General features: G+C 43.7%; 1 protein-coding gene across 1 annotated transcript in view; it reads right to left on the bottom strand.

Annotated features, from left to right (window-relative positions):
• Nucleotides 1-14349: 14349 nt before the first annotated feature.
• The window catches only part of LOC124718654 (nematocyst expressed protein 3-like), a 62212-nt gene continuing 49560 nt past the window's right edge, over nt 14350-27001 (bottom strand). The window contains exon 4 of the mRNA XM_047244282.1: nt 14350-14495. Within this exon, the coding sequence (XP_047100238.1) occupies nt 14350-14495 (146 nt within the window). The remainder of the gene's footprint in view (nt 14496-27001) is intronic.

Raw genomic sequence — 27001 nt, 5'->3', positions numbered from 1 at the left:
AAAGCATCTTTGATTCGAGCTCGCAGTTCTGGCACGTTTCTTGGTAGAGGAGGTTTAAACACTGAATCTTTCACATAACCCCACAGAAAGAAATCGCATGGGGTTAAGTCGGGAGAGCGTGGAGGCCATGACATGAATTGTTGATCATGATCTCCATCACGACCGATCCATCGGTTTTCCAATCTCCTGTTTAAGAAATGCTTCTGCTTTAGCCTTTTCCGTAAGATTTTCCAAACCGTCGGCTGTGGTACGTTTAGCTCCCTGCTTGCTTTATTCGTCGACTTCCGCGGGCTACGCGTGAAACTTGCCCGCACGCGTTCAACCGTTTCTTCGCTCACTGCAGGCCGACCCGTTGATTTCCCCTTACAGAGGCATCCAGAAGCTTTAAAGTGAGCATACCATCGCCGAATGGAGTTAGCAGTCGGTGAATCTTTGTTGAACTTCGTCCTGAAGTGTCGTTGCAATGTTATGACTGACTGACGTGAGTGCATTTCAAGCACGACATACGCTTTCTCGGCTCCTGTCGCCATTTTGTCTCACTGCGCTCTCGAGCGCTCTGGCGGCAGAAACCTGAGGTGCGGCTTCAGTCGAACAAAACTTTATGAGTTTTTCTACGTATCTGTGGTGTGTCATGACCATATGTCAATGAATGGAGCTACAGTGAATTTATGAAATCGCTTCAATCATTTGTAATAGCCCTGTGGATCTAAGGTAAACAAAGTTATGTATTTTGCTATAAAATGAAGCCAAAACTGTGTTTTAAGTTAAGTGAATGAATCAATATGCGTTTTCAAAGTTGTAACGTCCTTCTTATACACCCCATATAGCGTGACTCTCCTTGACAACGAACGCTAAAAAAAGTGATGTATTTTGCTATAAAATTAAGCCAAAACTGTATTTTAAGTTAAGTGAATCAATCAATATGCGTTTTCAGAGTTGTAACGTCCTTCTTATACACCCCACATAGCGTGACTCTGCTTGGCAACGAACGCTATCGGATTTGTCAATAAATGTCTCAGTAATGCACAACGGCTCTCTGGCGACTCTGCCAGTGAGGTTTGTTGATGGATTCCATGTCGCTCTAGCTTCCTACTAAACGGTCCCGTAACGAAACGCGCCACTCTTCTTTGTACCTTCTCTATCTCCCCTATTAAGCCTGAATAAGCGCACAAAATTCACGAGTAACGTTCTGTAATCTGTCGAACAACTGTTGCGAAAGGCACTGCCTTCATAAATCAATCACATTACATCACTATTATTCGAATCAATGTCAGCCTGCAGTCCGCTTTTTCTACAGTTATTTGTATCTACTCTTCCCCCCGGCTGTTCAGTCTATATATATCGAAGTAGCAATGACGGAAATAATAGAAAGTTTCAGGGAAGGGATTACAATTTAGGGCGAACGGATATCAATGATAAGATAGTCACTGAAAGTGCTGAATAGAATGAACTGTGTAATCAGTAAAGGACATGGATTGAGAGTAAACCGAAGAAAGACGACAGGAATGAGAAGTTGCAGAAATGAGTTTAGCGATAAACTTAGCATCATCAAAATTGGTGACAACAAAGTACACGAAGTAAAAAAAATTCTCCTGAATAGTAACTCTTATTTACGTCTTAATTAAAATGAGTTACGTTATTTTTATAAATTACATTTATACTTACGTATAGTTGGAGTTAGATTAATCTTTTGATATCAAGGATGGTGTGTTTGTTGTATAGATATTACGTCGTTAAAAATTTATGTGCATGCGTTATCTATATTTCAAGAATTCGATCAAGAAAAGCTCAAATCTCAGAATTTTAGAACCCGGGAATCTACAAAACTTATTGTGAAAATTGCAAGCAATTCTACATCAGACAAACAGGAAGAAACATCAACATTAGATCCAAGACACATACGAAAGCGTGCGAAATTGATCAGTCATCTTTCTATCTACGTCCTAAAAGCGAAAATAACAAAATAGAAAACACTGAAAATTTGCATTGGTTTACTTTGGAAATGCAATTGGGTGTTAAGACAAACTCTTTTATGCTTTTTATCGTTAATATTGCGGCAGCTGTTTGTCGTACCACACATAATACGACCTAGAGCACACATAAGTAACTATGTATTCTGATATGGTTGTCACATTTTCTTGTATTTTAATTTATTTTATTGTTATTTATAGTAGTTAATTTTTATTAAAAAATTATTCTTCCACTGTTCCACTGGACAGACGAATGTATGCAGTACATCTGATGTGTTGCATGGCCTATTACAACTGTGTGTTACGGTTTTATGAATAATAGCGTACACATATGTTCATATATCATGCGTTATTTGAGTAAAACAGGGAAAACTATTAACAACAACATGACATAGGCAGAAGCATATGTGCCCTAATGTTACATATAGTTTTAATGATATACAATATCTCTCTTTGAGCCACTTACATAGTTAACATGATACTTGTAAATTGTTAACGCATGTTCTACATTTTTTTATAATTTTTTTATGTTAGTACATTTCTTCTACTCATTGTACAGGGGCCTGAAAATGACATCAATGTAATGCCGAAACTGGTAGCACATAGAAGTTAATAAAATAAAATAAACTTCTACAAATCATACGGCTGTTGGTAAGTTATTGTATCAAGAAATTTTATTGAAGATTCCGGCCACGGCGAAGGGTGAGCCTTTGTAATTACAGATAACACATATACAAAAACTTTTAACGAAACAGTATCTATGCAACGAACATACTATCCTTTACTCCCGGAGATGAAAAATCTGTGGACATACAGCATCTAAGGATCCCAACTGCCAAATAGTTATCACGAAACATTTCATATAATGAAAGTTACGTGATTATAATAATATTTCATAATAGCCAGGTCACAGTCGGCCATATGATGGACAACTACACCTAGAAGAAAGTAAAAATTTAATGTACAAAAATAACTTTATTGATCATAAATAAGACATAAATAAGGTGCATTATTCACAAAACCCACAGGGGAACTTCAAAGTTACATTGTAATCTATAACGGTCAAGCTTGCACAGGAATCCATGAACACAAGCAAATAACGATTATGTTGTATCTACTGGAACTGATTTCTTATAAATTGCGACTGGAAAAAATCGTTTCACTTTATGGCCAAATTTAGTGTTACTACTTGCCACCTTTTCTGTTACTTGTATTTTTCCCTGTTTCTTTGATATCTTTCCCAAATAACTTGTTATGTTTTTGCCTAATTTGGTGTATATCTTTTTGGCAAATTGTGTGCTATTTTTTGCGCCATTCTGTGTCTTCTTTTGTCAAGTTCGGCGACATTGTTGCCGAAGTCGACATTAAGTTTCCAAAAATAGGATTCAGTATTTGACAAATTCGGTAACGTTTCTGCAAAATTCGTTAACATTTTCTGTCAGATTCAATTTTGTTCTTTGCCAAATTCAGTGTTGTTTTCCCCCCACATGCCGTGTTATTTTCTCCCAACTTCTGTGATGTTTTTCCCTAAATTTTGATTCATTTTTTACCAATTCGGTGACTTTTTTTGTCAGATTCGGTGTTTTTTTGCGGCATTCGGTGTTACCTTTCTGCTATATTTTTCTTTATTTTTGCCATATTTAGTGTATTTTGCCAAGTTCTGTGTCCCGTTTTTGCTAAATTTGAGTTCCTTTTTAGCTAAATTCGATTGTTTCTTTACAATTTCAGTGCTATTTTAGTCGTCGCAGCAAACTCTGTTAAGCAGGAAATAAACTGTAAGTTTAAGATTATAAACGAACCTAAGCCTTGAGGAGATTAGAAGTCAAAGTGCAATTTTAACATTCCATAGCGCTCAGTTACGAACATTAGTATACTGCCGTTCTCAGGCTTACAACCTTTTTATACTAGTGCGACAAAATTACAAATTTCGTCACATCTCGTAAAAATAGCCTATTTCGCACTATTTCGCTAAAAGCTGCTCATTTCTCGTTATTCTTCACTTTATAGTTGACGCGGACTTTTCCTGTCCCTACTTATCTAGTGTCAACTGTCTTCCTGATAACAAAGAACACACCCACAGATCGTGGCCTAGTGGCTATCGTAGCTGCCTCTGGATCACGGGGGCCCGTGTACGATTCCCGGTCGGGTTGGAGATTTTCTCTGCCCGGGGACTGAGTGTCATCATTTCATCATTATCTACATCTACATCTATATCTACATCTGCATCTACATCCATACTCCGCAAGCCACCTGACGGTGTGTGACGGAGGGTACCTTGAGTACCTCTATCGGTTCTCTCTTCTATTCCAGTCTCGTATTGATCGTGGAAAGAAAGATTGTCGGTATGCCTCTGAGTGGGCTCTAATCTCTCTGATTTTATCCTCAATGTCTCTTCTCGAGATGTACTTAGGAGGGAGCAATATACTGCTTGACTCCTCGGTGAAGGTATGTTCTCGAAACTTCAACAAAAGCCCGTACCGAGCTACTGAGCGTCTCTCCTGCAGAGTCTTCCACTGGAGTTTATCTGTCATCTCCGTAACGCTTTCGCGATAGTGGCCAGGTTTGATTGTGTAAAAATTGAGACTTTGTACGGGCGTTGATGATCGCCCAGTTGAGTGCACCACAGACCAAACATCATCACCATCAAAGAGCAATTCTGGAGGACGACGGTTCAATCCCGCGTCCGGCCATCCTGATTTAGGTTTTCCGTGATTTCCCTAAATCGCTCCAGGCAAATGCCGGAATGGTTCCTTTGAAAGGGCACGGCCGACTACCTTCCCCATCCTTCCCTAACCCGATGAGACCGATGACCTCGCTGTCTGGTCTCCTTCCGCAAACAACCCCCAAATCCCTTCAAAGAGCACGCTGACTATCTGTGATACGCTGTCTACGGCGCTCTATGTCTCGTGAACAAACAGAGCGAATTCAGCTAATTTTTTGTCCGGTTGTCACTACTGTGTGAATACCCAGCAGGCAAACTACACAGCTCCGGAGAGACGGCACGTAATGTGCCGTCGCTTTTGTTTCTCTCCTGCAGCAGTCTCCATCCTGAGGACAGTAATTTTTAGTGCGCCGCGCGCCCTCCAGCCGCCTCCGAGACGCCACAAGACTGATGGACCGCCTGCCCCGGACGGACACTGGCTGCCAGCCACTAATAGCCCGCCCCCGCCGTCCCCGGGCCGCCCCCGCACCGCCGCCACACTCGTCGCGCCGCCTCCGGCTGTAATTGCTAGCGACAGAGATTCCGGGGCTTTGGCGGTGACCGATGGACGTCCGTGTCGGCATATCAGACTCTCTTCTCTCCTATCCTCTCAGCTGCTGAAGACCCCGATACAGACGCGGCAAGTGAACCGAATGAGAGACTTGCTCAGAACAGGAGAAGAAGGGTGCTGGGGAAACATCAGCGTGAGAGCTGGGCCATAACAGTCCTGCAGACAACTGGAAACTCGTCGCCAATTAGGGTCAAGTGTTCGAAAGTGACCTTTACAACTTTGAGCACACGTACTTCTGAAATGGGGATAGGTATAATAGTGCGGTCTGCACTGCTGTGTTCACACACACAAACCAAAACTTTATTGTATTTTATTTTCTAATTTACTTTCTATTCACTTTAGTTGATGACGAATACGGTCACCCACCGCCTTATGGCACAGAATGGGAGATGGTGGATGGTGACCAATTCTACACTACTGGCTATTAAAATTGCTACACCAAAAAGAAATGCAGATCATAAACGTGTATTCAATGGACAAATATATTATACTAGAACTAACATGTCATTACATTTTCACGCAATTTGGGTGAAGAGATCCTGAGAAATCAGTACCCAGAAACAACCATCTCTGGCCGTAATAACGGCCTTGATACGCCTGGGAGTTGAGTCAAACAGAGCTTGGATGGCGTGTACAGGTACAGCTGCCCATGTAGTTTCAACACGATACCACAGTTCATCAAGAGTAGTGACTGGCGTACTGTGACGAGCCAGTTGCTCGGCCACCATTGACCAGACGTTTTCAGTTGGTGAGAGATCTGGAGAATGTGCTGGCCAGGGCAGCAGTCGAACGTTTTCTGCATCCAGAAAGGCACGTACAGGACCTGCAGCATGCGGTCGTGCTTTATCCTGCTGAAATGTAGGGTTTCGCAGGGATCGAATCAAGGGTAGAGCCGCGGGTCGTAACACATCTGAAATGTAACCGCAGCCACGTCCCCATCTGCTGACTCAGGGATCGAGACGTGGCTGCACGATCCGTTACAGCCGTGCGGATAAGATGCCTGTCATCTCGACTGCTAGTCATACGAAGCCGCTGGGATCCAGCACGGCGTTCCGTATTACCCTCCTGAACCCACCGATTCCATATTCTGCTAACAGTCATTGGATCTCGACCAACGCGAGCAGCAATGTCGCGATACGATAAACCGCAATCGCGGTACGCTACAATCTGACCTTTATCAAAGTCGGAAACGTGGTGGAAGGCATTTCTCCACCTTACACGAGGCATCACAACAACGTTTCACCAGGCAACGCTGGTCAACTGCTGTTTGTGTATGAGAAATCGGTTGGAAACTTTCCTCATGTCAGCACGTTGTATGTGTCGCCACCGGCGCCAGCCTTGTGTGAATGGTCTGAAAAGCTAATCACTTGCATATCACAGCATCTTCTTCCTGTCGGTTAAATTTCGCGCCTGTAGCACGTCATCTTCGTGGTGTAGCAATTTTAATGGCCAGTAGTGTAACACCCAGGACTAGTGGAACTTCCAGTCACGTCTCAGAAGCACACTGACCTCCAGTCAGTGGTACCCAAGCTTCGGCGGATCCTGGAATGTACTGAAGAGGGCGAGGTCTACGTGTCTGAGCATGACTGATGCCAACATGCACATATCTAGAGCCCAACCAAATCGATCCATCAAGTTGCTCGACAGTTGCATCACCTGCCAAGTACTGTGCACAGGGTGCTACACAAGACACTGAAGCTCACGCCCACAAGGTGTGGCTGCTGCGTTCACTACAACCTATTGATGTACCAGTGTACAAAACATTTGCAACTGACATTCTGAGATCCAGTGGTGATGATCTGTGAAACACAACTAGCTCTTCATTCACATGAAGTGCTGAGGATTTCAGATCGGTTCTGTATTCCTGAATTTCCGGAAGGCTTTTGACACTGCACCACACAAGCGGCTCGTAGTAAAATTGCGTGCTTATGGATATCGTCTCAGTTATGTGACTGGATTTGCGGTTTCCTGTCAGAGAGGTCACAGTTCATAGTAATTGACGGAAAGTCATCGAGCAAAACAGTAGTGATATCAGGCGTTCCCCAAGGTAGTGTTATAGGCCCTTTGCTGTTCTTCATCTATATAAACGATTTGGGAGACAATTGAGCAGACGTCTTCGGTTGTTTGCAGATGACGCTGTCATTTATCGACTAATAAAGTCATCAGAAGATCAAAACAAACTGCAAAACGATTTAGAAAAAATATCTGAATGGTGCGAAAAGTGGCAGTTGAGGTCATTCACGTGAGTGCTAAAAGGAACTCGTTAAACTTCGGTTACGCGATAAATCAGTCCAATCTAAAAGCCGTAAATTCAACTAAATACCTAGGTATTGCAATTACGAACAACTTAAATTGGCAAGAACATATAGAAAATGTTGTGTGGAAGGCTAACCAAAGGCTGAGTTTTATTGGCTGGACACTTAGAAAAATGTAACAGACCTACTAAGGAGACTGCCTACACTACGCTTGTCCATCCTCTTTTAGAATACTGCTTCGCAGTGTGCGATCCTTACCAGGTAGGACTGACGGAGTACATCGAAAAAGTTCAGAGAAAGGCAGCACGTTTTGTATTATCGCGAAATAAGGGAGAGAGTGTCACAGAAATGTTACAGGATTTGGACTGGAAATCATTAAAGGAAAGGCGTTTTTCGTTGCGACGGAATCTTCTCACGAAATTCCAATCACCAAGTTTCTCCTCCGAATGCGAAAATATTTTTTTGACACCGACCTACATAGGGCGGAACGATCACCACGATAAAATAAGGGAAATCAGAGCTGGTACGGAAATATATAGGTGTTCATTCTTTCTGCGCGGTATACGAGATTGGAATAATAGAGAATTGTGAAGGTGGTTCGATGAACCCTCTGCCAGGCACTTAAATGTGATTTGCAGAGTATCCATGTAGATGTAGATCCAGACTATCTGAAAAAGATGATGTTCATAGACGAAGCATGCTATCATGTGTCCAGGAAGGTAAACCGACACAAAGGAAGGATCTGGGGCACTGAGAACACCCACTCCAGCACTACAGTTGCGTGCGACTGTCGAATGTTAAACATGTGGTGCGGTCTGCTTCGAGGCCACGTGGTGGGACCATTTTTCATTGTAGACATGTGAATAGCATCGACTGATCACCTGAACGTGTCAAAACAATTTCCATTCCCACAGGTCGAAAAACTGCGATCTGACAACATGCTGCAGTAGGATAGTGCCTATCATTACTTGGCCTCAATCATTAGGAAGGCTTGGTTTCTGGTTAACTGGATTGGCAGAAGAGGACCCATTTGATGGCCCCCAAGGTCTTTTTTCACTCACTGATTTACTTTTAATGATCTGCCACCTGATTTCTTACAGTTGCTCCTTAATTTCTTCACACAATCTTCCACACTGTTTGGTAGCTCCCCACAGTGTTAGCATCATTTTCTAATTTGATGTGTGTTTGAATGTACTACGTTCTTTGCTAATTTTATTGTGATTTTTGTCAGGCATTACAGTAAATACATATCTGTTATCTCAGTCTTGACATAGAGTCCAAGATCATCTACAGTCTCCTACGACTTTTCCATGGACAGGCGACCCATTAATCTGATATACATATAAAACAAAATTTGTGTGCGTATGTCTAAGATCTCCTCCCAAACCTCAAGATCGATTTTTACCAAATTTGTCACAGAAACAGCAGGCCTCACAAGTGCCAGCACTGTGGGGTTTGTAACATCCTAGCTCTAGTAGGAGTGTAAATATAGGCAAAAATACGTTTTCCCCAAACCTGGTAGATAGGCTGCTCTGCACAACAAGCATATTGTGTGGGAACATTGATGGTCTCCCAAATCAATGTGTTTTTCAGGGCAGCCTACATGTCAGGGGCCAACTTCACTGTCCTCCTTTGCATGACGAACTGTATGTCAGAGGCAAATAAATGATTTTCCTAGCCCCTAATGTGCAGACTGCCCTGAATGACAAATGTGTTGTGGAAGTAGTACTGGAGGGCTTTACTGAACCCTACCGCAAATGTTACATGTGCCAATGAGCATGGAAGGGGACAGGTTGAGATGAACAGAGTGACAGTGAGGACGAAATGGATAGATCAAGTGAGGCGAGAGGGAGGTGCACGAGAAAGGGTATTAGACCAGTGGTGAAGGACGAGGGACAAAGAGTGGGAAGAGGAGATGAATAGACAGAGAGAGTGAGAAGGAGGAGACATACAGAAAGAGGTGGGAGGATGAGATGAACAGACAAAGGGAGGAAGAGATGGACAACAGAGAGGGAGGAAAAGTTGTGTTCAGTATACATATTGAACGCATTTGTGGCTGAAGCTGCAGAGAAAGGCTAGTAAAAGATGTACCATGTTCTCAATGTGACTGTGTTACCGTTGTGCACAGTGGCAAAAGTTAACGATCATTTATAATGAGAAACCAGATACAAGAATGAACACTACATTTATTCATCTTCTATAATCAAAGATTTGTTTCGTAGCAATAACTACATTTATGCTTCTCAAGTCTGATCAGAAATTGGGACCGTCTTTCACTATGTCCGTGAAGCTGTGTTCGGCAAAAGGACATTTGTCGAATAGCGATGTTAAATGTGGCCTCGGTGTTAGGTATATAGTAGGTATACTTTCATTAGATATGTAAGAAATGTATTCCAGAAGAATGGCTATAATGAAGAGCTATTAAGTTAGCCGTCTGTAAGAAACAAACATACAGAGATTTTCAATTTTCAGAAGGTAATCAGCTCATAGCATTCCTTCATTTCTTCGAAGCTGCAACAACTAAAATGGGTGGACTTCATTTTCCGATAAACTATGAAATTTAGAGGGGTGCTGCACCCTGAAAAAGATAGCCTTGGTCTTGGAGTTCCTGGAATTTATAAAATTCCTTGCGAACGTGTCAGAGGCCACGTAGATCAGTCAGTACCAACGATTTCAGAGCGCTGCACAGAGTACCGACGTCATATAAAATGGCGCGAGACCGACAAACTTGATGTTGCTCAACACAGAACATGATTATGTCGAATTTAATAGAAATATTATCTCATACCTCTGCCTACTGGGACACTGACATCAAAGAAACAATTGAGATCAGAACGTCTGAGCAACAGCAGGAAAGACGACAGAGAAATCAGCACGGTCATTCATCTTCCAATGCCTTATATGGCCAACGGCCAAACCTGTCCCATCGTGTCTTCTCATATCACCATATGAACAAATTCCTAGTCCACCAGCACGATGCTAAAAACAGTTCTTTCACACTGACCACCCCAAGAATCTAACAAGACTAAAGGTAGAATGAGATTTTCACTCTACAGCGAAGTGTGAGCTGGTATGAAACTTCCTGGCAGATTAAAACTGTGTGCCGGATCGAAACTCGAACTCTGGACCTTTGCCTTTCGCGGGCAAGTGCTCTACCAACTGAGCTACCCAAACACGACTCATACCCCGTCCTCACAGCTTTAATTCCGCCATTACCTTGTCTCCTACCTTCCAAACTTTACAGAAGCTCTCCTGCGAATCTTGCAGAAATAGCACTTCTGGGAGAAATGATATTGCGGAGACATGGCTTAGCCACAGCCTGGTGGATGTTTCTAGAATGAAATTTTCACTCTGCAGCGGAGTGTGCGCTGATATGAAACTTCCTGGCAGATTAAACATACTGGAAGTTTGGAAGGTAGGAGACGAGGTACTGTCGGAATTAAAGCTGTGAGGACGGGGCGTGAGTCGTGCTTGGGTAGCTCAATTGGCAGAGCACTTGCCCGCAAAAGGCAAAGGTCCCGAGTTCGAGTCTCGGTCTGGCACACAGTTTTAATCTGGCAGGAAGTTTCAAGTGTAAAGATGTTTCTTTCTCACTGGGAAAGAAAACGTCTCACAAGTATCATTTGACATGATGAAACGTTAGTTCACCAGATTTCGATGGTGTCAAAAGGACATTAGGGGGCTTCAAAAAGAGATTTTAGGTTTCTCTGTACAAATTTTCCACTAGTTCCTTCTAAAGGTATGAAGAGGGACGTGATCATTGCGCAAAACCCGGTTTGAGCTTCGTTCCTGAGGATAATGTGATTGTTCATCTGGTGATCCCAGAAGGTTCGACGGCACAGGTATAGCCGTGGCTTTCGATGTTGGAAGAACTTTGAAAGAAGTTTTCCAGATCTAGTTCTGCTGCATGACTACGATGTCAATCTCCACGTGAGAAACAATATAGTCAAGCTGCCGGCTCTACTACATAATCAATTCTCTTCATCAAGGTCTCCAAATGTACAAAGTTGGCTGGTGCAAATGAAGATACTTGGCAGATCATCCGTGTCAATTTGAGACTCCGAATGAATTTTATTTATACTGCCTTGTCCGTCATATGTATTACGTGAAGATTCATTTTATGTACATGACGTAAAAAAAACACCTTTTAAATATTTCTTTGTGGGTTGTCATTACCGTAATGATTTTTTTTCATGGCTCAAAGAGTTCTAATGACTCTGAGCAGTATGGGACTTAACTTATGAGGTCATCAGTCGCCTAGAACTTAAAACTAATTAAACCTAACTAACCGAAGGACATCACACACATCTATGCCCGAAGCAGGATTCGAACCTGCGACCATATTTTGTTCCATGATAGTAAGTTACTTATTATTTTCAATTAACACACTATACATACGTAAACGGTAAATTAAAAGACAACAAAAGTTAATGTAAAACGTAAACTAACAATTAGAAACATAAAACAAAAGTATCTAAATGAAATGATAATGAACGTTTACATTTTTTAATCAGATATGTTGAAAAATCTCTGTCAGCACATTGTGTACAGTATATTTTACAAAAATGGTATTTCATGAATCAGGTTTATTACACATGGATGTATGTGGTGTGAAAGCTTCCCTGGTCCATGCTGTAACAAAAGTTTCATCAAGTCTCCTTTAATTTACGTCTATGGTCACAAACTTTTTATTAACAGATTACCGGTTTCGGTCGATAATGACCATCATCAGATCTGTTTTATAAAAACAAAGTCTCAATGTCGCACTAGTCCCACTGACAACATGACTCGTGTATAAGATGTTATTTGTATATATTTGACGATGTTGGTGCTGATTCTGCATTTAACATTTGACGATGCCACTACGGCTGCAATACATTGGGACTTAGGTTTTATAAAACAGATCTGATGATGGTCATTATAGACCGAAATCCGTAATCTGTTAAGAAAATGTTTGTGACCACAGACATAAATTAAAGGAAATTTATTGTATATATGGGTTACTGTTTTATTCGTAGCAATGTCGCAACTTGTGAAAAATTTTTCATTTTTCAGAATTAATTAATGGTGCTAGGGTATTTGCAGATTTTCATATTATTATAAATGGTAACCATACAATAAGTCACAGCTGCAAAGTACTAACGCGAATTCTTTACAGACGGATGGAAAAACTGGTAGAAGCCGACCTCGGGGAAGATCAGTTTGGATTCCGTAGAAATGTTGGAACACGTTAGGCAATAATACTGACCCTACAACTTACCTGAGAAGGTAGATTAAGGAAAGAAAAACCTACGTTTCTAGCATTAGTAGACTTAGAGAAGGCGTTTGACAATGCTGACTGGAATTCTTTCTTTCAAATTCTGAAGGTGGAAGGGGAAAAATAAAGCAAGCGAAAGGCTATTTGCAATTTGTACAGAAACCAGATGACGGTTATAAGAGTCCAGGGGTATGTAAGGGAAGCAGTGGTTGGGAAGGGAGTGAGACAGGGTTGTAGCCTATCCCCGATGCTATTCAGTCTGTATATAGAGCAAGCAGTAAAGGAAACAATAGAAAAGTTCGGAGTAGGCATTAAAATCCATTTAGAAGAAATAAAAACTTTGAGTTTCGCCTATGACATTGTAATTCTGTCAGAGACAGCAAAGGACTTGGAAGAGCAGCTGAACGGAATGGACAGTGTCTTGAAAGGAGGGTATAAGATGAACATCAACAAAAGCAACACGAGGATAATGGACTATAGTCGAATTGATGCTGAGGGAATTAGATTAGGGAATGAGACACTTAAAGTAGTAAAGGAGTTTTGCTATTTGGGGAGCAAAATAACTGATGATGGTCGAAGAAGAGAAGATATAAAATGTAGACTGGCAATGGCAAGAAAGGCATTTCTGAAGAAGAGAAATTTGTTAACATCGAGTATAGATTTAAGTGTCAGGAAGTCGTTTCTGAAAGTGTTTGTGTGGAGTGCAGCCATGTATGGAAGTGAAACATGGACGATAAATAGTTTAGACAAGAAGAGAATAGAAGTTTTCGAAATGTGGTGCTACAGAAGAATGCTGATGGGTAGATCACATAACTAATGAGGAGGTATTGAATAGAATCGGGGAGAAGAGGAGTCTGTGGCACAACTTGAGTAGTAGAAGGGATCGGTTGGTAGGACATGTTCTGAGGCATCAAGGGCTCACCAGTTTAGTACAAGAGGGCAGCGTGGAGGGTAAAAATCGTAGAGGGAGACCAAGAGATGAATACACTGAGAGCTGCATCAAACCAGTCTCAGGACTGAAGACCACAACAACAACAACAACAACAACCATACAGTTTTGAGAAACGTTAACTACATTTCAACTTTTGCATGAAATGCATTTTTTTTTTATCATTGATTCGAAGTTATATCGTCTGAACGTAATATTCCAAATTGCCTCCCAGGGTGTATTTCAGCGTTAAAAGTGCAACTGGGGAAAAGCGAAAAAATACGCATTGTATTAGTTTGACCCCTCTACATTCTTGCTGTGATTGATCGAGATAATTTATTTACATCTGAGAATGTTCCCGTGTTAGCAACTGTTGCTGTGTTTTTCACAGTAACTTCCACATCACGCATCTGCGTGCAGTCGCAGTGGGTGCAGACCGATGGAAGCAAGCGGCTTTGCTCGCAGACCCTCCCCAGCGCCCCGCCGCAGAGAAGGAGACGTACAGTGCTTGTTTGGCTGTGTGAGGCGGCGCGCCGCTCTTGATCCCGCGGCTGCGAAGTTAACCGGCGGTGGCGCTGCGAGATGTCAAAGGTGAGAGTGAGGAGGCGTGGGGCGGCGTGCCAGCCCGCGGCTTAGCGGCGGCGGGGGGCGGGGGGCGGAGGGCGCCTTAAAAGCAAAGCGTGGTCGCGGCGGCGGGCGCCGGGGCGCGGCCCGCGTCCTCAGGAGCGTCGCTGAGCGATGGCGCCGGCGTGACGGACGACGCCGGGCGTCGCCGCGCATCCCAAGGCGCCCCGCAGCGCTGCGTGCCGGCGCCTGGCACGTGCGTGCGCTGCGTGCGCCAGTGCGTGCAGCAAGTGGGCGAAAAGAGCCGTCCAGCACTTGCTCACCGACTGCTGCACCAGAAGAATACCGATCTCTCTCTACGTACATCGATTGTAACTCCTAAGTGTCCGTATCGGACATAGAGTAGAAATATCTCTGGAGTGAGCATTCAGAAGCGCAGAATTGATTTTGCGTTGTCAACATACGTTGCCACAATGGTCACGTGATCTCGGGACGCCGTCGATTTGTCCGACATTTGTCCTATAAATTTTGAATGTTGTCATATCGCTAGTAAATACAGATTCCCTTCGTAAGTGCTGTGGATTTAGTATAGAAGTTTTGCAGGCACCATAGCAGTTTACGTCTGATATTTGAAATAAATTGCGCTCTTAGCTTTAAAGAGCAAAATGAACGAGCATGACGTCACAGAAGCTTCACGTCAGCATTTATTTACAATGTCTTTCATGTCACATCTCCTCAAGTCGCTTAACACAGTACTGAACGGCGAAATTGGGGTTTTGAGTGACCATCCTTAATATGCATAAAATGTTACAGTATGGTATCAGAACTGAGGAGCTAACAACGACAAAATTTGTCAATGGCCGAAGCAACCTATATAACCTATGTTCTTGATCAATTATGTTTGGTAAATTACTGAGAAGTGAGACAACGTTTTAAAACATCGACAATTATTTGCTAGGGAAAATATGTACATTCGTACACATCAAGGAAAGCTTCAAACGAATTAATGAAGCCTGATAAACTCATCCATTATGTTTTTTCTTACGCAATTAATAACTTCATAAACAACTGTATTTGACTCCTTCATTAATGCTGACTTCTTTACTTAAAATGTCATATGGTGGAATTTGCTTCGCCTACTTATGTTCATATACATAAACATTGTGGGTGTCAGCGCCATTGTGTTATCGTAAAACATAAATAACTTTTCGCCTTCAGATATACGACCTCGGTTGTGTAAGAAAGTGGAAAAAATATCCCAGTCTTCATGGAACATCTCCAATTTGTCACTAAAACAAAGCGCTATTATGAAATAAAGATTGTGAAGATACAACAGTACAAAATCCACTATTATAAGGAGAATTAGCGCGGCGAAAATAGGTTAGCTTAAGATGTTAACAGACTGGTACCGTCAAAATTTTCTTCCCGAGAAACCTTGATGTACCGTGAAATGACGTGACGTTCCGTTGACGACCTGTGTGAATGCCTCCATTCGAAAGGTATTGTAGAATGTTTTGGTGTTGTGTGACGAGACGTGACGTCACCTGATGGCGGACGCGAATTGGCGTTAAACAGTAGACGTCATCGCTAGATCACGTGACAATTCCAGGTTAATGTTAACAACACGCGCAGGACGCAATGCTCACTCCGGAGATATTTCTACTCTATGGTATCGGAGCACACTTCGCGTCAAAGTCGATGTAGCCGAACAAGTTTATGCATCCTAGTGAACAATACTACACTTAAATTCCACAGAAATTGATAGTTGTATGGCGCGGGATTAGCCGAGCGGTCAAAGACGCTGCAGTCATGGACTGTTCGGCTGGTCCCGGCGGGGGTTCGAGTCCTCCCTCGGGCATGGGTGTGTGTGTTTGTCCTTAGGATAATTTAGGTTAAGTAGTGTGTAAACTTAGGGACTGATGACCTTAGCAGTGAAGTCCCATAAGATTTCACACATATTTGAACATTGATAGAGGTATGCGTATTCAAATACAGAGATATGCAAACACGAAGAATACGGCGCTGCGGTCGGCAACGCCTATGTAAGACAGCAAGTATCTAGCGCAGCTGTTAGATCGGTTACTGCTGGTACAGTGGCAGGTTGTCAAGATTTAAGTGAGTCCGAACGTGGTGTTATAGGCGGCGCACGAGCGATGGGACACAGCCTCGCTCAGGTAGCGATGAAGTGGGGATTTTCCCGGAAGACCATTTCACGAGTGTACCGTGATTGTCAGGAATCCGGTAAAACACGAAGTCACCGACTTTGCTGCGGCCGGAAAAGGATCCTGCAAGAACGGGACCAACGACGACTGATGAGAATCGTTCAGCGTGACAGAAGTGCAAACCTTCCGCAAACTACTGCAGATGTGAATGGTGGGCCATCAACAAGTGTCAGCTTGCAAACCATTCAACGGAACATCTTCGATATGGGCTTTCGAAGCCAACGCCCACTTGTGTATCGTTGATAACAGCACGACACAAAGCTTTGCACCTCGTCTGTGACTGTCAACGCGCACACTGAACTGTTCAAAAAATGTTCCAATATGTGTGAAATGTTATGGTGAAAGGGTACAGTACCGTCCGACATTGAAAATAGGTGAAACATACTTCATTATTTTTGTCAGAACAACACATTTTTTTTGTAAAATAACTATATTTCAATTAATATAGCGAAGCCTGATACCAGTGTGGGAAAGAATGACAATTTATTTATTTAATTGATCACATGTGCACTCCCACAAAGTAAATCCCTACATCCAGTTTGGTGAGATCTGTGAAATGAATGGTCGTCTGCTAACCGCAAATAGTGAATGTGAATATATGATCATCTTTGAGACGATCCTTTGGCCACCTTTGCTGGGACCAAAGAGATGAAATCTACCTGAGCTTTGAGCGCCTGAAATGGAGCTGACCAATACGGTAGCAAGGTGCTCCCCCACTTAAGCAGAGGTGCGAGAGGACCTGAAGAACGGCCATGTTGTAGCACTCTGCAGCTGGATCTTATGCTGTTAAGACCTGTCTTTGGTGTGCTCCGTAAAGACAAAAGAGTGGAGACATGGTATGCATGTGGAATATTTAAGAGTAGTTTGAAATAATAATTTCTCTATTTCAGGAACTTTTGTGGGGAGAATTAAATGTCAGGCAGGTAATATTAATGGGATCATAGTAAACTTCGGAAGTGACCAACGGTCACAATGAAACCACGTGTAGCAATAAGTTGAAATACTTCCGTGTGCTTAAGTTAAGCTGAATTAATAGCGCGTGTACAATAAGCTGAAATATTTAAGAAATAGCGTGTGTACCATAAGTTGAAATACTTAAGAAATGGCGTGTGCAGGACTTGAAATTAGAGACGAGTACTTCCACGTGGTGAGTAGTGTGTGAGTCTCAATCTGTGTATGAGACAAAGGATAAAGAGAAGTACTCGTCCATGGTATCAGTTGAGGACTCGCGTGTGTGATGAATACGTTCTTAATATTACTTTTCGTGATATAATTCCGTGTGACGCTAGATTCAAACTCTGAGAGAGAAGCAAGGTGAGTCGGCCGTCTATCCAGCAACGCCACTTGGCTTGCATTGCACAGGAAGACGTGCATATATTTCCAGAGTTCATAGTAGGAAAGTAGAATTACAAAGTGGGGCAGTGTCGTGTGAAACTGGGATAAATACTAATTGAAGTGGGAAAGCTGAAAGTGATAGTGTTGTGACTATTCATTGTATTGTATTCCATGTCGTAGTGTGGTGTATGTCATCTAATTTGGGTATGTGTGGTTTGCATGGCAGAGTAGCAAGGTAGTTTCAAAAGATTAGTGGGTTATGCTTGTTCCTTCGGTACCGCTCGGTCTGGAGGAAAGTTTCGTGATGATGATTGTGAGAGTCGAAGTGTGAGAAATAATAAATGATCCACCATCCTATCCAGAAAGTGCACTGTAGCGTTAAATAATTACGAGACCATAATATAGAGATTCACCAATGTAAAGCCATGCCCACTGGGCGGAATTTCTCATGTGTTATTGTTGTAGAATTTGTGTGTCTAGGTTATAGAATTTATCGGAATAAATAAGATAGTGAAAAGAAAAAGATTGGTGGACTGTTCCTTCGAATTGTATGTTGTCATGATGTCCCGAATTTATAATGTGTGCGCCATTCATATTCAGTGCGGTGGCCACGTGTTGATAAAAGCCGTTAAATAAAAGACAAAAAGAAAATGTGGTATTGCCAGTGCGTAGTGAACAGTCAGAGTTCTGTAAATTACTGATAATCAGATGTGCGTTTCCGTTGCGTATTATTCATACAGGAGGTTGATTAGTGACTTAATTGTGAGTACGAGAGTTCATGTTACTCGATAAATAAGAATGAATCCACTCGCTTGGCAGACCACTCATCTTGCAGGCCTGACTGCTGGATGCCACAGTATGAGCAAAGCACGTGGGTGCCTCTGAATGGGACTTAACTGCTAAGGTCATCAGTCCCTAAGCTTACACACTACTTAACCTAAATTATCCTAAGGGCAAACACACACACCCATGCCCAAGGGAGGACTCGAACCTCCGCTGGGACCAGCCGGACAGTCCATGACTGTAGCGCCCTAGGCCGCTCGACTAATCCCGCGCGGCCATTGGACTGTTGGTGACTGGAAACATGATGCCTGGTTCGACTAGTCTCGTTTCGAATTGTATCGAGCGGATGGACGTATACGGGTATGTAGACAACCTCATGAATCCATGGACCCTGCATGTCAGGAGGGGACTGTTCAAGCTGATGAAGGTTCTGTAATGGTGTGGGGCGCGTGCAGTTGGAGTGGTATTGGACCCCTGACACGTCTAGATATGACTCTGACAGGGCTGATTAATCCTTCCTTCCATGTTCTTAGTGATTTCCGACGGACTTGAGCAATTGCAGCACGACAGTGCGACACCCCACACGACCAGAATTGCTAGAGAGTGAGTGACTCCAGGAACACTCTTCTGAGTTTAAACACTTCCCCTAGACACCATACTCCCCAGAACTGAACATTATTGAGCATATCTGGGATCCACTGCAACGAGCAGTTCACAAGATATCTATATCCCTCGTACACTTACGGATTTATACAGGGCTATTACAAATGATTGAAGCGATTTCATAAATTCACTGTAGCTCCATTCATTGACATATGGTCACGACACACACCAGATACGTAGAAAAACTCATAAAGTTTTGTTTGCCTGAAGCCGCACTTCAGGTTTCTGCCGCCAGAGCGCTCGAGAGCGCAGTGAGACAAAATGGCGACAGGAGCCGACAAAGCGTATGTCGTGCTTGAAATGCACTCACATCAGTCAGTCATAACAGTGCAACGACACTTCAGGACGAAGTTCAACAAAGATCCACCAACTGCTAACTCCATTCGGCGATGGTATGCGCAGTTTAAAGCTTCTGGATGCCTCTGTAAGGGGAAATCAACGGGTCGGCCTGCAGTGAGCGAAGAAACGGTTGAACGCATGCGGGCAAGTTTCACGCGTAGCCCGCGGAAATCGACGAATAAAGCAAGCAGGGAGCTAAACGTACCACAGCCGACGGTTTGGAAAATCTTACGGAAATGGCTAAAGCAGAAGCCTTACCGTTTACAATTGCTACAAGCCCTGACACCCGATGACAAAGTGAAACGCTTTGAATTTTCGGCGCGGTTGCAACAGCTCATGGAAGAGAATGCGTTCAGTGCGAAACTTGTTTTCAGTGATGAAGCAACATTTTTTCTTAATGGTGAAGTGAACAGACACAATGTGCGAATCTGGGCGGTAGAGAATCCTCACGCATTCGTGCAGCAAATTCGCAATTCACCAAAAGTTAACGTGTTTTGTGCAATCTTACGGTTTAAAGTTTACGGCCCCTTTTTCTTCTGCAAAAAAAAAAAAAAAAAAACGTTCAGGACACGTCTATCTGGACATGCTGGAAAATTGGCTCATGCCACAACTGGAGACCGACAGCGCCGGCTTCATCTTTCAACAGGATGGTGCTCCACCGCACTTCCATCATGATGTTCGGCATTTCTTAAACAGGAAATTAGAAACCCGATGGATCGGTCGTGGTGGAGATCATGATCAGCAATTCATGTCATGGGCTCCACGCTCTCCCGACTTAACCCCATGCGATTTCTTTCTGTGGGGTTATGTGAAAGATTCAGTGTTTAAACCTCCTCTACCAAGAAACGTGCCAGAACTGCGAGCTCGCATCAACGATGCTTTCGAACTCATTGATGGGGACATGCTGCGCCGAGTGTGGGAGGAACTTGATTATCGGCTTGATGTCTGCCGAATCTCTAACGGGGCACATATCGAACATTTGTGAATGCCTAAAAAAACTTTTTGAGTTTTTGTATGTGTGTGCAAAGCATTGTGAAAATATCTCAAATAATAAAGTTATTGTAGAGCTGTGAAATCGCTTCAATCATTTGTAACAACCCTGTAGACACCGGTACAGGATTCACGGTGTCAGTTCCCTCCACTACTACTTCAGACATTAGCCGAATCCATGCCACCTCATGTTGCGGCACCTCTGCGTGCTCGCGGGGGCCCTACACGATGTTAGGCAGGTGTTTGTCTCTTTGGCTTTTCAGTGTATGACATGTAATCAAACTGTCGACCTTCAGTGCTCTTACATGGGTCGGACAAAAACAAGCAAGCGATAACTGCATGTTGTTTGAAAACAGATGCAGATGATAGCCCAGCCTGCAGGTTGCGATGTTCTATTTGACCACGAATGCATGGTGATCGTATCCCATACTGATGTAGGGTTACATGGCCTTTTGTAGCACATGTGTTTCGGGACGGTTTTCTCAACTTATCACCAATACCGTGGACTTACAGATCTGTGTCGTGTGTGTTCCCTATGTGCCTATGCTATTAGCGCCAGTTTTGTGTAGTGCCACGTTGTGTGGCACCACATTCTGCAGTTACCCTTAATTTATGAGCGTGAGTGTAGTTATCTGTGGGCTACATACACGGCAGGTGATCAGGTTCACTTTCATTCGTCTGCGCTATCTATCGTGGCAGCAACGCATTTCCGGACACATGTTCAATAGGACTTTTTTTCCTCCATTTCCAGCCAGGAACCCGTCCCTGCAGTTATCGCTCCTATTAACGCCCACCCTGTACGTTGCATACAAAGTGTGTAATGTTGATGCATTAAGTTGTTCTGAAAGCGGTGCTGATAGTCAAGACAATAAAAGCGGGATAAAAGCTGTGAGCTATCTGGGGAAGTTAACCTTGCATTACTGAGCAACTGTTTCACCAGGTATCCAGTCTAGCTTACCAAATTCCCAACCAGACTAACATTAATTATAATCTTTTAATAGTCATCTTACGACAACCGGTGATATATATATACATAAAAAGAGAATTTAAATAAAAAGAAATAAATCAGTTTATATTTGGACATTTATTTTAACATTGATCACTGCGATTTCAGCATATTAAACTTGATTCATATCTAAACTGGTACTTTATTTAGGATTGTGAAAATGGCCGGCCGTGGTGGCCGTGCGGTTCTAGGCGCTTCAGTCCGGAACCGCGTGTCTGCTACGGTCGCAGGTTCGAATCCTGCTTCGGGCATGGATGTGTGTGATGTGCTTAGGTTAGTTAGGTTTAAGTAGTTCTAAGTTCTAGGGGACTGTTGACCTATGATGTTAAGTCCCATAGTGCTCAGAGCCGTTTGAACCATTTTTTTTGTGAAAATGTGAGTTTGTAATCTTACGGAACACATCAAATATGGAGCCAAGATTGGGAGACTGCATACAACACTGCATTCATAAAATAACACACGAAGAACGTTGAAACATATCCAAGAGGAAATTAACCACAACCAACCGTTTCAATTTTTACCCACAGAAGTTACGTTCGTAGCGCAATCCTGTCCGTCATGAAATTACCACACACTGGTATACTAAATTCATACTAACTCTCTGTGAAATCTTCCCGAAAAGAAAAGCTGAGGGCTACTTTGATGATTACACCACATGCTTCACATGGTCAACTTGGTTTACACAAAGAGTGTAGCTCCACAATAATTTTGATAATTACAGTAAATTACATCGAAACACAAATTACAAAAGAAAAACCTCAGACTGGTTACAATCGTCTTACTATTAACCTGGTGGGTCAAACAATTGTATAAGCACGTGGTATTGGTCTCACAAAGTACACCCCACGTGGGTTGAACATAAAGAAAAGTTGCTATATTGAAAAATATTGTCAAGACGAGGCTTTATAATCTCACGCACATTCGCATTTAAGATTGATGATCTTAGAGTTACGGGTCATCAACATGTGGTTCCACTTTCCTCACAAAGTAGTGACAAAGCAATTACTGGAAGATATTCTGAACTTCACACTCGAAATTCACTGCGTTGCAATTTAAGATAACATAAGATATTTTAGAGCTAAACCTGAAATAAAGGTGATTTAATTTTCAGTTAGGCTGAACTTAAGACATCCATTGTCCTACAGACTTAGCAGAGACGCACTTAGCCGGAGATCTTACCACTTCAGACGCTCGCCGCGGACAGACTGACGTGGTCCCTTCCTGAGGATGCTTCACAGATACAAAACGGAAGTGACTAGGGAGACAGCTTCCTATGCCAACATGACAAGGGATGGACAGAAACATGCTAAGAATGGAAACCTCTCTGCTTTTAGAAAGCGTAGCTACCTGTTCCGACGTTGGTCCTACTGTTCTCTAACAGACAGGCTTGTCTGCTACCCTCAAGCATGCAACTAGAAACACATTTGCTAATTCACCCTTTCACACAGAAGGGAAGGGGGATGACAGTATCTTATCATATGCAGTATATAAAAGAAAGCGGATGTAGGTTCCGTATGAGACTGTGTGACATGAATTAAACTGTGTTTTAAAGTATAGTAGTGTGACAGATCGTTCTTGATTATGTGTAAAAGTAACACGTTCCACTGCTCAGTCTCCTCCCAGATAGAGTCAGAAACACCGCAGTAAATTTAGAAGAGGAATGCATGCCGTAAATGACAACAGATTTAAGAAATTAACATGAAAGGAATCCAACAGAGACCTTTCAAGTGGAGTGGTTCCGTGTAGGCAGGCTTGGTAGATTAGAAAGACGTAAGTGTGGGGGACGGTACAGCGACGCACTGGCGCCGCTGTCTGGCTGCTCCGCGATTGGTGGTGGCGGGTGGATCCGTGTGGGCGGAAACAATAAGGTGGAATCAAGCGCCACGGGAGAAACGAAAAAAAGGAAAAAATAAAATAAAGCAATCGGGCAATTTCCAAAGCCGCGACAGATGAGGGAGTCAAGCTCGGGCGTAAATAAAGGAGGCATTGAGGGAGTCCGCAGCAGCGGAGAGTGTCTTCCAAATAAAAATAAACTGCCCTGTGAGGGGGTGGACGGGGGTGGGCTGGGGCGCGCCGCCGGTCGGTTTGTTACCGCTGTTAACAAGACGAGGGACCCATTAAGGGAGGGCGACTCGCAGCCCCCCAATTATAAGGAGGCCCACGCTCCGGTTTTTATTTCGGTATTTCGCCGTCGCGCTGGCGTCTTTCTTTCCCCTTTTTTTTTTCTCCTGCCCTGGCCTCAAGACTTTATAAGGCACTAGTTGGGGACGCGATAGAGGGGGCGAGGAAGGAAGGGTTCGGCTTGTCTGTTACGGCGGTGACGCGGCCGGGGAAAGAAGGACGGCCCGGCGCGGATTGATGCGGCCTCTTTGCTCCGAACACTGTGGCTGCCGGACCATTTATATATCGGCCGCACTAATTGCTTTCAATTAAGAGGCCCGCCGTCTCGCTCTTTTCTTCCCTCCTGACACGCTGTGTGTGGCTGGGCGGTCCCGCCCTTGAGCCCTTCTTCCAGGGCAGGCTAAGGGATTCGGCAGTCACAGCGCCGCTGCCGTAAATGGAGCGATAAACAGAAATAATTGCCTGTGCTAGCGAGTAGAGACTCATTCCGCTGCGAGGGGCATTCCGCTTCGAAGCGTCGCCATTGGTCTGTGCCGGCGGTCACGTGACGTATCACCCCTCCGGTGGCTGTCTTACTGCGGCAATCGGACAACGGAGCAGAAACGACAGGATTACGAATCGGGACAATGTACAGTACGGCAGGGACTGTTATTACTGGTATAAGGCATACCATCCCCAAACTCATCCCAGAAAATGTGTTTCGACATGTGAAATTGGATGAACGGGGTGAGTGTAGACCACGCCCATGGGTTGTAGATAATAAGACAAGTATGACCTGTTACTCCAACAACCAGTATCTGATCAGAAGTATGTAGACACCTGTTAATGGACATTGATATGGAACTTGTGTACACTTGCCCTTTGTGACGGCTTAGGGACAGGTTCAGTGATGCGACTGAATGTGTGTGGAGGAATGGCAACGCGTTCTTCCTCAAGAGTCAAAACCAGATACGGTTGTGATGTTGGATAGGGGGGTTTCGAGGATGAGGATGATGACGTCGCTTGGTTTCTGGGACGCTCAAGTGCGCGGTTATCAGCGCCCGTACAAATTCCCAACCTTTGCTCAGTCTAATCTCGCCACTTTCATGAATGATGATGAAATGATGAGGACAGCCGGCCGTTGTGGCCGAGCGGTTCTAGGCGCTGCAGTCTGGGACCGCGCAACCACTACGGTCGCAGGTTCGAGTCCTGCCTCGGGCATGGGTGTGTGTGATGTCCTTAGGTTAGTTAGGTTTAAGTAGTTCTAAGTTCTAGGGGACTGATGACCTCCGATGTTAAGTCCCATAGTGCTCCGAGCCAATGATGAGGACAACAAAAATACCCAGTCATCTCGGAGCAGGTGAAAATCCCTGACTCCGCCAGGAATCGAACCCGGGACCCCGTGCTCGGGAAGGAGGTTTCGAGGAGGAGGAGGAGGAGGAGGAGGAGTAGTAGTTTCCTTTAATTTATGTCTATGGTCACAATCTTTTTTGTTTAACAGATTACCGGTTTCGGTCTTTAATGACCATCATCAAATCTGTTTCATAAAAACGAAGACCGAAACCGGTAATCCGTTAAACAAAAAAGATCGTGACCATAGACGTAAATTAAAGGAAACTTATTACATATACGGGTCACTGTGTTTTTTCGCGACGATGTCGCAGCTTGTGGAGTAGGAGGAGATTGGTGTCCAACGCCCGGTAGACAGTGAGGTCATTAGAGACGGAGCACAAACTCGCAATGTGTGAAGGATGGGGAAGCAAATCGGCCGTCCCCCTCCAAACGAACAATCCAGGCATTTGCCTGAAGCGATTTAGGGAAATCATGGGAAACCTATATCAGCATGGCCGGTCGCGGGATTGAGCCGTCGTCCTCCCGAATGCGAGTCCAGTGTGCTAACCACGGCGCAACATCACTCGGTTGGTGTTTCGGGCGAAGTCGACGAAATAATTTATCCCAAAGTGAGGTACGGTCGGACGGTGGGATGGCTGTCTGTAAACTGTTGCTCCAGAGATGCTGCTTTGTCATGCTGGCACAATCATAGCCTCTGAACTCTCCCTCCATTGCGCGCAGTAAAATATAGGGGGTTTGGAAATTCCTTGTTACAAACTTCTGGGACTTTTAGAGAGAAGTGAGTAGATACTGTTTAAAGAGTAATCGACGAACAGCAATGATTAACTCACCATTTTATGTTTAGAGACAGTAAGGAACCAAATTCTGGTAAACATTACAAAGAAAATGGAACTGAGAGGATGGCATCGATGGCCAGGAGGCCCCTATTCGGGAAAGTTCGGATGTCAAGTGCAAGTCTTGTTTCATGAGGACAACACAACACCCAGTCCCCGAGCGGAGAAAATGTCCAATCCGGCCGGGAATCGAACCCGGCCCGCTTGTATGGGAGGCGAGAACGTTACCACCCAGCTAAGCAGTCGCACAGTGAAGTGATCGTATGGTATTTATTGGCCGGGATATCTCCTTTCGGTGTTCGGCCGCCGTGTCACAAGTTTTTTTAGTTGACACCACTTCGGTGACTTGCGTGTCAATGATTAATGAAGGACACACAATACCCAGTCCCCTGCCGGGAATCGAACCCGGGCCACTGACGTGGCAGGCGGTAACACTACCGCTGTTCAGCGAAGTCTGGCTATTACGGAGAGTCTGACGTTGTTGTTGTGGTCTTCAGTCCTGAGACTAGTTTGATGCAGCTCTCCATGCTACTCTATTATGTGCAAGCTTCTTCATCTCCCAGTACCTACTGCAACCTACATCCTTCTGAATCTGCTTAGTGTATTCATCTCTTGGTCTCCCTCTACGATTTTTACCCTCCACGCTGCCCTCCAATACTAAATTGGTGATCCCTTGATGCCTCAGAACATGTCCTACCAACCGATCCCTTCTTTTGGTCAAGTTGCGCCACAAACTTCTCTTCTCTCCAATCCTATTCAATACTTCCTCATTATTTATGTGATCTACCCATCTTATCTTCAGCATTCTTCTGTAGCACCACATTTCGAAATCTTCTATTCTCTTCTTGTCCAAACTATTTATCGTCCGTGTTTCACTTCCATACATGGCTACACTCCATACAAATACTTTCAGAAATGACTTCCTGACACTTAAATCTATACTCGATGTTAACAAATTTCTCTTCTTCAGAAACGCTTTCCTTGCCATTGCCAGTCTACATTTTATATCCTCTCTACTTCGCCCATCATCAGTTATTTTGCTCCCCAAATAGCAAAACTCCTTTACTACTTTAAGTGTCTCATTTCCTAATCTAATTCCCTCAGCATCACCCGACTTAATTAGACTACATT

The sequence above is a fragment of the Schistocerca piceifrons genome, chromosome 10 (genome assembly GCF_021461385.2).
Source record: "Schistocerca piceifrons isolate TAMUIC-IGC-003096 chromosome 10, iqSchPice1.1, whole genome shotgun sequence".
In the NCBI taxonomy this organism is placed as follows: Eukaryota; Metazoa; Arthropoda; class Insecta; order Orthoptera; family Acrididae; genus Schistocerca; species Schistocerca piceifrons.
The sequence above is the reverse complement of the archived record's forward strand: the minus strand, read 5'-3'. Positions and strand labels throughout refer to the sequence as shown.